This window comes from Mobula birostris, chromosome 5, assembly GCF_030028105.1.
Source record: "Mobula birostris isolate sMobBir1 chromosome 5, sMobBir1.hap1, whole genome shotgun sequence".
NCBI lineage: Eukaryota > Metazoa > Chordata > Chondrichthyes > Myliobatiformes > Myliobatidae > Mobula > Mobula birostris.
In genome coordinates this window covers 37,032,696-37,046,758 of record NC_092374.1, presented here as the reverse complement: position 1 = coordinate 37,046,758, position 14,063 = coordinate 37,032,696, and the positions used below count along the sequence as shown (strand labels likewise).

General features: G+C 42.6%; 1 protein-coding gene across 4 annotated transcripts in view; it reads left to right on the top strand.

Annotated features, from left to right (window-relative positions):
* Window positions 1–14,063, top strand: part of sv2ca (synaptic vesicle glycoprotein 2Ca) — a 162,125-nt gene that overhangs the window by 103,751 nt on the left and 44,311 nt on the right. Inside the window, exon 4 of one of the 4 annotated variants that reach the window (XM_072257162.1) lies at window positions 14,018–14,045. The exons of the other annotated variants lie outside the window; for them this stretch is intronic. Within the exon in view, the coding sequence (XP_072113263.1) occupies window positions 14,018–14,045 (28 nt within the window). The remainder of the gene's footprint in view (window positions 1–14,017; window positions 14,046–14,063) is intronic. 4 annotated transcript variants of the gene reach the window in all.

The following is a 14,063-nucleotide window of genomic DNA, read 5'->3' as shown; positions in this document are numbered from 1 at the left end:
TAAAAATAAGTCCTTGCTATTTGAGTGTCTCCAACGGTTAAGTGTTTATTTATTATCACCTAACTTAACTTATATTGATTGTTACACGAGGAATTCTGCAGATGCTGAAAATTCAAGCAACACACATCAAAGTTGCTGGTGAACACAGCGGCAACTTTGATGTGTGTTGCTTATATTGATTGTTTTAAACATTATTGTATTCTCACCAGCAGCAATACAATTCTTTAAGGAACTCTTCCTTTGTAGGGCACTTTGAATGTTATGTAATTCTACCAGCAACGAATATATATTTATCATGCAATACCTGTCTTTCTGTACCAACACTTTTGGTAACTTAATTTATGCAAAGGTTCAAAGGTTAATTTTATTGGCAGAGTATGCGTATACAATACAACTCTGATATTTGTCGTTGATGGATTATGTGATACTGCACTGACTAATCAATTAACACCAAAAAGAGGTGATTTAACCCATCATTTAACACCTGTCTAATTTGATCTCCATGGAAGGACTATTGAAACACTCATTTGGGGGGACAAGAATATTTTGGTTTCTCAACCTTTGAGGACATTACGAGCGCAGTGGATAGAGGGGGACAGATGGACGTTATTTACTCTATACAATCACACTATAGTAGCAGTTGCCTTATTAAATTAATGAATAGAAAATAAGGACCTGGTTGTTACTTGGATTTCCAGAAGGCATTCAATAAGGTGACACATAAAAGACTTAGCTATAAGATAAGGATGCATATAGTTGGGGGTGATATATTAGCATGGATAGAGAATTGGTGAACTAATAGAAAGCAGAGAGATGTGATACATGGGTGTTGCTCTGGTTGGCAATCTGTGATAGGCGGTGTGCCACAGGGGTCGATGCTGAGCCTGCAACTGTTCACGATATACATTAATGATCTGGAAGAGGGGACCAAGTGTAGTGTATCTAAGTTTGCTGATGATATTAAACTGAGTGGAATAACAAATTGCACAGAAGATATGGAGAGTCTGCAGAGAGATATAGATAGGTTAAGTGAGTGGGCAAGGGTCTGGCAGATGGAGTACAATGTTGGTAAATGTGAGATCATCCATTTTGGATGGAAAAATGAAAGAGCAGATTATTATTTAAATGGTAAACAATTGTAGCATGCTGCTGTGCAGAGGGACTTGTGAGTGCTTGTGCATGAATCATGAAAGGTTGGTTTGCAGGTGCAGCAGGCTATCAAGAAGGCAGATGGAATGTTCTCCATCATTGCTAGAGGGATTGAAGTTAAGAACAGGGAGGTTGACTGGAAGATTGCAAATGTCACTCCGATATATTTAAGAAGGGGGCAAGGAAGCAAAAAGGAAATTATAGACCTGTTAGCTTGACATCGGTGGTTGGGAAGTTGTTGGAGTCAATTGTCAAGGATGAGGTTACCGAGTACCTGGGGGCATATGACAAGATAGGCAGAACTCAGCATGGATTCCTTAAAGGAAAATCCTGCCTGACAAACCTATTACAATTTTTTGAGGAAATTACAAGTAGGCTAGACAAGGGAGATGCAGTGGATGTTGTATATTTGGATTTTCAGAAGGCTTTTGACAAGGTGCAACACATGAGGCTACTTAACAAGGTAAGAGCCCGTGGAATTACGGGAAAGTTACATACGTGGATAGAGCGTTGGCTGATTGGCAGGAAACGGAGAGTGGGAATAAAGGGATCCTATTCTGGTTGGCTGCCGGTTACCAGTGGCGTTCCACAGGAGCCCGTGTTGGAGCCGCTTCTTTTTACATTGTACATCAACGATTTGGATTATGGAATAGATGGCTTTGTGACTAAGTTTGCTGACAATACGAAGATAGGTGGAGGGGCCAGTAGTGCTGAGGAAACAGAGAGTCTGCAGAGAGACTTGGATAGATTGGAAGAATGGGCAAAGAAGTGGCAAATGAAATACAATGTTGGAAAGTGTATGGTTATGCAGAAAAAATAAACGGGCGGACTATTATTTAAATGGGGAAAGAATTCAAAGTTCTGAGATGCAACGGGACTTGGGAATCCTTGTACAGGATACCCTTAAGGTTACCCTCCAGGTTGAGTCAGTGGTGAAGAAGGCGAATGCAATGTTGGCATTCATTTCTAGAGGAATAGAGTATAGGAGCAGGGATGTGATGTTGAGGCTCTATAAGGCGCTGGTGAGACCTCACTTGGAGTACTGTGGGCAGTTTTGGTCTCCTTATTTAAGAAAGGATGTGCTGATGTTGGAGAGGGTACAGAGAAGATTCACTAGAATGATTCCGGGAATGAGAGGGTTAACATATGAGGAACGTTTGCCCGCTCTTGGACTGTATTCCTTGGAGTTTAGAAGAATGAGGGGAGACCTCATAGAAACATTTCGAATGTTGAAAGGCATGGACAGAGTGGATTGGCAAAGTTGTTTCCCATAATGGGGGAGTCTAGTACGAGAGGGCATGACTTAAGGATTGAAGGGCGCCCATTCAGAAAAGAAATGCGAAGAAATTTTTTTAGCCAGAGGGTAGTGAATCTAGGGAATTTGTTGCCACGGGCAGCAGTGGAGGCCAAGTCATTGGGTGTATTTAAGGCAGAGATTGATAGGTATTTAAGTCGCCAGGGCATCAAAGGTTATGGTGAGAAGGCGAGAGAGTGGGACTAAATGGGAGAATGGATCAGCTCATGATAAAATAGCGGAGCAGACTCAATGTGCTGAATGGCCTACTTCTGCTCCTTTGTCTTATGGTCTTATGGTCTTATGGTTATGGTACAACTGCACAGGGTTCTGGTGAGGCTGCACCTGGAGTGCTGTGTGCAGTTCTGCTCTCCTTATTTGAAGAAGGATATACTGGCTTCGGAGGCGGTGCAGAGCTGGTTCACCAGGTTGATTCCAGAGATGAGTGGGTTAGACTATGAGGAGAGATTGAATTGTCTGGGACAGTACGAGTGGAAATTCAGAAGAATGAAAGGATATCTTATAGAAACATATAAAATTATGAAAGGGATAGTTAAGATAGAGACAGGAAAGTTGTCTCCACTGGTAGGTGAGACTAGAACTAGGGTACATAGCCTCAAGATTTGGGGGAGTAGTATTAGGATGGAGATGAGGAGGAACTGCTTTTCCCAGAGAGTGGTAAATCTGTAGAATTATCTGCCCAGTAAAGCAGTGAAGGCTACCTCAGTAGATATGGTTAAGATAAGGGATAGATTTTTGCATAGTAGGGCAATTAATGGTTATGGGGGAAAGGCAGGTAGGTGGAGATGTGTCTATGGCCAGATCAGCCATGATCTTTTTGAATGGCAGAGCAGGCTCTATAGGCCAGGTGGACTACTCCTGCTCCTAGTTCTTAAGTAAGGCTGTATTAACTCGATTTCAGTTAAAGAATTGAAATGAGAGGTATGATATCTCAGAAATTTCCTATTCAATTTCAGGGTTATATCAGAAAATGCTTGTAAAAGTGTATTTTGGCATTTCAGGCCAAGGAAATCTCAAGTGTGATACCTAGTATTGAATTTAGTTTGATGGTCTGAATGGAGAGCAGTAGAAATGTTACTGTTAATCATTGTTCTTGTGATTAGGAAGTGGAAAAATCCAGTTTGGGGTTGTGATCACATGACATCAAGTGAGAATAGAATTATGTCCAGTCACTCAAGCCAAATGCATTGTTATATGGTGAGGTACAGATACAATGAGAACATTACTTGCAGCAGGCATGCATATTCAGCCAACGGACGGGACATAACTTATACAAAACAGTGAAGATAAAAATTGTGCAAAGTGAGGCATTAGTGCAAAACACAATTGGAAATTGGCAGCGCAAGAGGTGGGCCATAGAGTTCTTCTGCTAGGGTAAGATTAGAGTTGTGCAGGTTGGTTCAAGAACCTGATGGCTGCAGCAAATAACTATTCCTGAACATGGTGTGGGACTTCAGGCTTCTGTACCTCCTGCCTGGCTTAATTGGTTTCCGGGTGTCCAGTCATGAATATCAGCCATTTAAAATGTTAACAGAGATGTGCTGTACACCAGAATAATCTATTGAGAAGATTAAGCTGAGGGAAATGTTAGAAAAGAAATATTCTTAAAGGGAAAAATACCATTTTCAAGGAACAAGATCTTTAATGACAATATATATTGACATACTGTATATAGTACAATTCATATTTTATATATTATATATATAAAATGACATTGTTCTTGTAACAATGACGATGGACAAAGGTTGGAGCTTTCCTTTCTCATTCCAGAAGGCTATTCCATGGCTAGACAGGAACAGAGACAAGGAGAACTCAATGTGATACAGTCGTCATCCACATCAGATAATTTTGTCGATTCTTTGGCATTGTACAATTGCAGCACATTACTCAACAGGTTTGCATGTTTGTAATGCAATGAATTAGCTTTGTAGTCAGTCTGATGGAGAGTTACTGACTCCATAGTCAATCTGCTGATCACAAAACTGGTCCATCATTCTTTGTGCGATTTCTATCTTCCACAGAATTAGCTGACAGGCAGTTGAATGAGAGAGTAACTTTGAGTGACCTTGTATTTAATGAGTCATTTTTTTTCTCTGCAGATCAATATTTGGAACTTTAATTCCAGAACAAATTAACATTCTACTCACATTTGGAATGTGTAGATCCTATTTTAAGGTTGTTTATCACTGGATGCATCAGCAGAAAGCAGTTAGCCTGCACCAGACAAGGAACTCTAATTTTCAACACTTTGTAGCAAAGGCATGGGAGAGGAGGATAGAAGGGTAGAGGGGTAGTTGGTATTTTTCCAGCATCCAATCATCTTCCGTAATTTACAATGGAATTACAAGTTTATTTTTAATTTATTCATAGAATATGGATGTTTGTTAGTAAGGTCAGCCTTTATTGTCTATTCCTAAGTATTGTGTGCAGTTTTGGGCTCCTTATTTGAGAAAGGATGTACTGACATTGGAGAGGGTTCAGAGAAGATTCACTAGAATAATTCCAGGAATGAAAGGCTTACTGTATGAGGAGTGTCTGGCAGCTCTTGGGCTGTATTCCCTGGAGTTCAGAAGGAGGGGTGGATCTCATAGAAACATTCCGAATGTTGAAAGGCCTGAACAGATTAGATATGGCAAAGTAGTTTCCCATGGTAGTGGAGGCTAGGACAAGAGGGCATGACTTCAGGATTGAAGGATATCCATTTAAAACAGAGAGGTGGAGAAATTACTTCAGTCTGAGGGTGGTAAATCTGTGGAATTTGTTGCCACGAGCAGCTGTGGAGACCAGTCACTGGGTGCATTTAAGGCAGAAATAGATAGCTTGTTGATTAGCCAGGGCATCAAGGGGTATGGGGAGAAGGAAGGGGAGTGGGGATGACTGGAAAAATTGGATCAGCCCATGACTGAATGGCGGAGCAGACTCGATGGGCCAAATGGCCTACTCCTGCTCCTGTATCTTATGCTGTTAAGTGCTCTTGTGTTGAATGACTTATTAGGCCATGTCTGAGGGCAGCTAAATGTCAATGGGATTACTGTACATTTTGGAAACTATATCAAAGCTGCTTAGTGTAAGGGTGGATGATCTTCATCTTGGAACAACATCAGTGTTCCAGTTGGGTTCTTCAATCAGTCCCATGGTTCTATGGTCACCATTGTAGAGCCATCTAGTAGAGCCATTGTGCCAGAATTCAGGGTTCTGTGCCAATGTTGGACACCATTCTGTGTGGAGTTAATATGGTCTCCCTGTGACCACATGGGTTTCCTATGAGTGATTCTGTTTCTTCCCGTGTCCCAGAAATATGCAGGCTGGTAGGTTAATTGGCTACTGAAGATTGCCACTGGTGTGAAGGTGAGTGATAAAATCTGGGGGTAGATGATGGAAATGTGGAGAGAGTAAAAAATGGGATTAACGTAGAATGGGTTAAACATGTGGTTGATGGTCAACACAGTCCTGATGGGCTGAAAGGCCTGTTTCTATGTTGTATCTTCCTATGACCCTTATTCCATCACCAAAACCATTCCAAAATGCATGTATTCTCTTTATATCCTTTAACTTAAGCTTCTCAACTGCTATGAAGGTGAATGGAATTTCAAACTCAAGGCACAGACAGCGAACAATATAATGTGATATAAGGATATGGTAGAATAATTCAGTAAAATTTTGGCACCTAGAGTCATAGAGTCAGAAAAAAGTACAGCAGAAAGACAGGCCCTAGTCTGTGCCAAATCATTTAAACTGCGTACTCCCATCAACCTGCACTGGGACCATAGCTCTCCGTACCCCTCCCATCCATGTACCGATCCAAACCTCTCTTAAACATTGAAATTGAACTCGTATACACCACTTGTACTGACAGCTTGCTCCACATTCTCATGACCCCCTGACTGAAGAAGGTTCCCCTCATGTTCTCCATAAACTTGTCACCCTTCACCCCAACCTATGACCTCCAGTTGTAGTCCCACCCAACCTCAAAGGAAAAAGTCAGTTTGCATTTACCCTATCTATACTCCTCATAATCTTCGATACCTCTATCAAATCTCCCCTCAATCTTCTACATTCCAAGGAATACAGTCCGAGCCTATTCAATCTTCCTTTATAACTCAGGTCCTCTAGTCATGGCAACATCCTTGTAATTTTTGTCTGTACTCTTCCAACCTTAATTACATCTTGCCTGTAATTGTAACCAAAACAGGACACAATACTCCAAATTAAGCCTCATCAATGTCTTATACAACTTTAACATAACATCCCATGTCCTGTACTCAATACTCTGATTTATGAAGTTTCATGTGCCAGAAGCTTTCTTTGCAACCCTATCTACCCGTGAAACCACTTTCAATGAATTATGGACCTGTAATCCCAGATCCCCTTGTTCTACAGTACTTCTCAGTGACCTACTGTTCACTGTGTAAGACCTACCCTGGTTTGTCCTCCCAAAGGGCAACACCTCACACATGTCTGCATTAAATTCCATCTGCCATTTTTCCAACTGGTCCAGTCCTGCTACAAGCCCTGATAGTCTTCCTCGCTGTCCACTGCACCCCTATCTTTGTGTCATCCACAAATTTGCTGATCCACTTAACCACATTATCATCCAGATTGTTGATATAGATGACAAATAACAACGGACCCAGCACCAATCCCTGTGGCACACTGCTAGTCACTGGCTGCCAGTCAGTATGGCAACCATCTACTACCACACTCTGACTTCTCCCGCAAATCCAATTTCTAATCTAATTTACTACCTTATCTCAGATGCTGAGCAACTGAACCTTCTTGACTAACCTCCCATCCGGGACCTTGTCAAACGCCTTGCAAAAGTCCATGTAGACAACATCCACTGCCTCGTCATCAATTTTCTCAATGACTTCCTCGAAGAGCTCCATGAATGGTTAGACATACCTACCACACACAAAGCCATGCTGACTATGTCCATGTCTAACCAAATACTCATATGTCTGGTCTCTTATAATACCTTCCAATAACATCTACACTACTGTGGTCAGGCTTACCAGCCTATAATTACCTGGTTTATTTTCAGAGCCTTTCTTAAACAGTGGAACGACGTTAGCTAACCTCCAATCCTTTGGAACCTCCGCTGTCACAAAGATTGATTAAAATATCACAGCTAGGGCCCCTGCAATTTCTGCATTTGCCTTTGACAGGGTCCAAAGAAACATCTTGTCAGACCCTTGGGTTTATTCACCCTAGTTTGCCTCAAGACAGCAAACACCTGCTCCTCTGCAATCTGTACAGGATCCAGGAAGTCGATGCTACTTTGCCTCACTTCTATAGACTCTGTGTCTGTCTCCTGAGTAAATACAAATGCAAAAAATGCATTTAAGATCTACTCCATTTCTTTTGGCTCCACACATGGATTAGATAGATAGATAGACAGACAGATACTTTATTGATTCCAGAGGAAATTACAGTGTCACAGTAGCATTACAAGTTAACAGATATACAAATATACGAGTATTAGAAGAGAAGTAAGAAATAATTAAATTACCTCAAACAGTCTAACAGAAGGGGGTCATCATTTCCCAGGCTATAGGTTGAAACAAAGATTGATTAAAATGGCCAAGGGTAAGAATGGCCTCATATACTTCTCTTTGGAACAGCACAGTTATTTTAATCTATTACTAAAAGTGCTCCTCTGTTCAGCCAAGGTGGCATGTGGAGGTGCGAAATATTGTCCGGAATTGTCAGAATTTTCCACAAGGTCCTTTGTTCTACCACAGCCTCCAGTATGTCCATTTGAATCCTATAACAGAGCCAGCCTTTCTAATCAGTTTATTGAGTCTGTAGCTATCACCTGTGTTAATGCCATTGCCCCAGCACACCACCACACAGAAGACTGTACTGGTGACAACAGACTGGTAGAACATGTGAAGGAGAAGCCTGCATGCTCCAAAGGACCTCAGTCTCCGCAGGAAGTAGAGGTGACTCTGGCCCTTCTTGTACACAGCTTCTGTGTTGGTGCTCCACTCAAGTCTGTCATCCAAGTTCACCCCCAGGTACTTGTAGGTCCTCACCACATCCACGTCCTCACCCTCCATAGTAACAGGGAGCAGTGCAGGCTTAGTCTTCCGAAAGTTCATCACCATCTCCTTTGTCTTACTGATGTTGAGCTGCAGATGATTTAACTTGCACCATTTGACAAAGTCCTCAACCACGGCCCTGTACTCATCCTCCCGTGCTCCCTTTATACACCCGACTATTGCTGAATAATCAGAGAATTGACTCGGTCTGAGGTATACAGGGTAAACAGGAAGGGAGCCAATATAGTCCTCCATGGGGCCCCAGTGCTGCTTATAGCCATGTCTGACACACAGCTCTGAAACAACACATACTGAGGTCTGCCAGTCAGGCAGTTCATTATCCAGGATACAATGGAAGTGCCAACCTGCACTGAACGGAGCTTTTCCCCCAGCAATAAGGACTCCATGGTATTGAAGGCACCAGAAATCAAACAACAAGATCCTCACAGTGCTGCCCTGCTTATCCAAATGGGAATAGGCTCTGTTCAGCAGGTAGATGACAGCATCGTCAACTCCAATGTGCTCTTGGTAGGCAGACTGCAGGGGATTGAGGTCTGATCTGATCAGGGGTTGGAGCTGAGCCAGGACTAACCTCTCTAGGGTCTTCATGGTGTGTGAGATCAGGCCCACTGGACAGTAGCTATTCAAGACTTTTTGTCGGCACTTCTTGGGTACTAGGACCACACAGGATATTTTCCACACATTTGGAACCCTTTTCAGGCTGAGACTCAGATTGACACTGTACTGCAGAACTCCACACAGCTGCCCAGGATACTCCTTCAGGACCCTGGGATTCACACCATTCGGTCCCAATGCTTTGCCGTGTCTGAGCTTCCCCAGAGCCCTTCTCACCTGCGCAGAAGTGAAGGTGAGTCCATGATGACTGGGGAGTTGATGAAAGGTGGGGGCTGAGGGAGGTGAATATTGGGACGATAGCAGTTGGTATGTGGAGGTGTGGACGGTAGATGCAGGGCAAAGAGGGGATGTAGACAATGGTAGCCTGTGTTGTTCAACCATGTGTTGAGCCGGAGGGGAGGCATTGGGTGCCTCGGTTCCAGGACTGGTTTGCTGAGGGGTGTGAACAGGAGGGCCATTGTCAAACCTATTGAAGAATTGGTTTAACTCATTAACCCATACACGGCTGCATTCCGAGGCTTTACAGCTGGGCTGATTGAAGCCAGTGATGTTCGTCATGCCTCTCCACACCTCCCATGTGCTACTCTGCACAAGCTTGCTCTCCTGCTCTCTCCTGTATTCCTCTATAGCCACCTTTATCTTCTCTTTTAGCTCCCTCTACACATGTTTCAGTTCCTCCCTGTCTCCTGATCTAAAGGCTCTCTTTCTGTGGTTGAGAAGAGCCTTTAGATCACTGGTGACCTATGGTTTGTTGTTAGGGAAGCAACAAACAGTCCCTGATGGTATTACAGTGTCCACACAGAAGTTGATGTAGCCAGTGATGCACTCAGCAAGTCCATTAATGTCTCCCCACATGGGTCACGAAGCACATTCCAGTCAATAACCTCAAAGCAGCCCTTCAAGGCATTGATAGCCTCTGGAGACCATTAATTTACTGTCTTGGAGTTAACTAGCTGTTGCTGTACTTTGGGCTTATATTAGGGCATGAAGTGAACTAGGTTGTGATCCGATCTTCCAAGTGGGAGGAGAGCTGTGGAGCTGTATGCATCTTTAATATTTGCATACGAGAGATCCAGTGCTTTACTTTCTTTTGTGTGACACTTGCCAAACTGATCGAAGGTGGGGAGGGTTGTTGAGAGAGGAACATGGTTGAAGTCTCCCAATATTGCAATGAGTGCATTGGAGTATTGATTCTGGAATCTCGCAATGGTAGTGTGTGTAATATCACACACAGAATCGGGACTGCATTGATAAGGCAGAAGGTAAACAGTGAACGATATGGCATGGCTGAACTCGCATGGTAGATAATACGAACGCAAACTCACAGCAAGCAGTTCGATGTCCAGACTGCAGGTACGCTCATTCACAGAAACGTTACTGGGATTACACCATCCATTGTTCATGAACACAGCAAACCCACCCCACTTCCTTTTACCACACTGTAGATTAACTCTGTCTGCTTGTATCATTGGAAACTCATTCACAGTAGCGTTGGAGCTGGGATTTGCCTGTGTAACCATAGTCAGTGAAACATATAACACTGCATTCCCAATATTCATTCATTCTGATCTTCCAGAGGACCAATTTTGTCCCTAGCAATCCTTTTACTCTTAACATATCTGTAGATCCCTTAGGATTCTACTTCACCTTACTTGCCAGGGCAAGCTCATGCCTTCTTTTTGCTCTCCTGATTTCTTTTTTAAGTGTTCTCTTGCATTTCTTATACTCCATAAGTACCTCTTTTTTCCCTATCTGCCTATACCTGCTATTCACCTCTTTTTTTCTCTCTTAACCAGGGCCTCAATATCCCTTGAAAACCAAGGTTTCCTAAATGTATTATCTTTACTTTTTATTCTGACAGGGGCATACAAGCTTTATACCCTTAAAATGTCTCTTTTGAAGGCCTCCCACTTAGCAAGCGCACCTTTGCTAGAAAACAGCCTGTCCCAATTCATACTTACAAGATCTGTTCTGAAACCATCAAAATCGGCCTTTCTCCAATTTAGAATCTCACCCCGTGGACCAGACCAATCTTTTTCCATATTTACTTTGAAACTAATGATATAATGATCACTAGATGAATTTTGTTTCCTGACACAAACTTCTGTCACTTGCCCTGTCTCATTCCCTAATAGCAGATTAAGTATCAAATACTCTCTCATTGGGTCTTCTACATACTGCTAAAGGAAATTTTCCTGAATATATTTGACAAACTCTCTCTCATCTGGCCCTTTTACAGTAAGGGAGCCCCAATCAATATTTGTAAAGTTAAAATCACCTGCAATGATGTTTCTTGCAGCAGTCTGCGATCTCTCTACAAATTTGTTCCTCTAAATCCCATGGACTGTTGGGAGGTCTGTAATGTAACCCTATTAATGTGGTCATACCTTTCTTATTCTTCAGTTTCACCTGTAATGCCTCAGTAGACGAGTTCTCCGCACAGAGCACTACCATGACATTTTCCCCGACGAGTAACGCCACCCCTCCTCTTTTAGTTCCTCTGCTCTGTCACGTCTAAAACAACAGAACTTCAGAATATTGAGTTGCCAGTCCTGCCCCTCCTGCAACCAAGACTCACTTTGTTGTTCTGTCGTTAAGTCGAGTCCGACTCTTCGTGACCTCATGGACTGCTCCACACCAAGCCTTCTTGTTGGAAACTGGCTCTCTAAGATCCCCCAAGAACATACACATTGTCTGAGTAATATTGTTTATCCATTGTAGCCGCTGTCGTCCTCCCCTTCTTTTACCTAATGGCTACAAAATAATTATTCCATGTGTTTAGGTTATGAGGACACTCAGTCCTCATTTATTGTCATTTAGAAATGCATACATGCATTAAGAAATGATACAATGTTCCTCCAGAATGATATCACAAAAAAAAACCAAAGACTAACACTAACAAGACCACATAATTATAACATATAGTTACAGCAGTGCAAAGCAATACCATAATTTGATAAAGAGCAGACCATGGGAACGGTAAAAAAAAGTCTCAAGGTTCCAATTGACTCCTGATAGTCCCTGATAGCAGGTGGCAGAAGGGGGAAACTCTCCCTGCCATAAACCACCAGGCACCAACAACTGTCGATGCATTGGAAGCACCCGACCACATCCGACTCTGAGTCCGTCCGAAAACTTCGAGCCACAACTCTAGTTTAACCCCCCTCATTCAGCAGCAGCAATCCTTCCCTCTAGGATATTGGTCCCGTTCCAGTACAAGTACAAACTGTCCCTTCTGTACAGGTCCCACCTTCCCTGGAAGAAAGCCCGATGATCCAAAACTCATATGTCCTCCCTTCTACACTAACTTCTTAGCCACATACAGTAATAAACTGCATAATCTTTCTATTTCAGGCCTCACTAGCACGTTGCATGGGTAGCAATCCTGAGATCACAACCCTGGAGGTCCTGCCCTTTAACTTAACACCTAACTCCCTGAACTCACTTTGCAGCAGCTCGTCACTCTTCCTATCTATGCCACGACCTCTGGCTGTTCACCCTCCCACTTAAGAATACTGAGGTCCCAGACCCTGGCATCTGGGAGGCAACATACCATCTGGGTATCTCATCCTCATCTACAGAACCTCCTTTCTGTTCCCCTAACTATTGAATCCCCTAGCACTACAGGTCACCTCTTCTCCCCTCTTCTCTTCTGAGTCACAGCACGAGACTCGGCGCCAGAGACCTGACCACTGTGGGTTTCCTCTTCCCAGGTCATATCCCCAACAGTATCCAAAGTGATATACCTGTTGTCGAGGGGGATTGGCCACAGGGGAACTCTGCACTGCCTATTTGACCCTTCCCCCACTTACTGTCACAAACATTGGGTGTAACTACCTCTCTTTATGTCCTATATATCATTCCCTCAGCCTCCTGAATGATCCAGAGAACATCCAATTCCAATTCCAACTCCTTAACGTGGAGTGTTAGCAGCTGCAACTGGATGCACTTCCCGCAAGTGTAATCATCAGGGATGCTGATGGTCTCCCTTCCTTCCCACGTCCCACAAGACGAGCACTCTTCTATCCTGCCTGACATCCCTACTGTTCTAACTAAGTAACTATAAAGAAGGAAAAAACAATAAATAAACAGATGGAAAAAATCTACCAACAACTTTTTGCTTTTTTTAACTAAAACTTCCCCTCGCTGAAGCATAGAGGAGCTAAAACCTCAAAATCCACACTCTAACACTGTCCACTCCAATGAAGGTCGCTCTGCTTGCCCCGCCTTATTTTAATTTGTTCTTGCCAATCCATCCCAATTGCTGATTGGCCACGGCTCAAAACACCAAACTGCCATCAAGTCAATGCCTTATGTATACAATCGGTGAACCTGAGTGAGCTACGTTTTCTCATGCTTCAGATCTCCAACTGGCCGCTGCTCAAAAACCTGTCTTCACATAAAACCTGCTGGATCTGTTAGAAAATTGAGGGTCTAGTGAAATAGAGGAAATGAAAGAAATAAATTTTCTTAAAAAATAATGCTAGAGAAATTAGTGAGCTTGAAACCTGGTAAATTGCAAGGATTTATTTTCTAGAGATGGGGTATCAAACCTTTTTGAGAGTATGTGCCCAAAGTGCTGATAATCGTCTAAAAAAATTCTCTCACTGACCATAGTAGGAGATTATTATTGATTAATGAATTGGCAACAATAATTAAGGAAAAAGAATGAATCCATGTGCTTGCATGTAGTCATTGTTTTATTATTAATAAAATACAGCAGGGATAGATGGAAATAAATGAAGCATTTTAGAAAACCTGTTCAAAAGTTATTAGCATTGAACTTTTTAAAAGAATTGAAAAATAATATCATTTCTAAATAGCATTTTTGTAAACTGTTTGCTGTCCCAATACTAACGTACACCAGGTCTGCAAGGAATTCAAAAGATATCAATGAATATCATGTGTTTTCACCAGCTGGC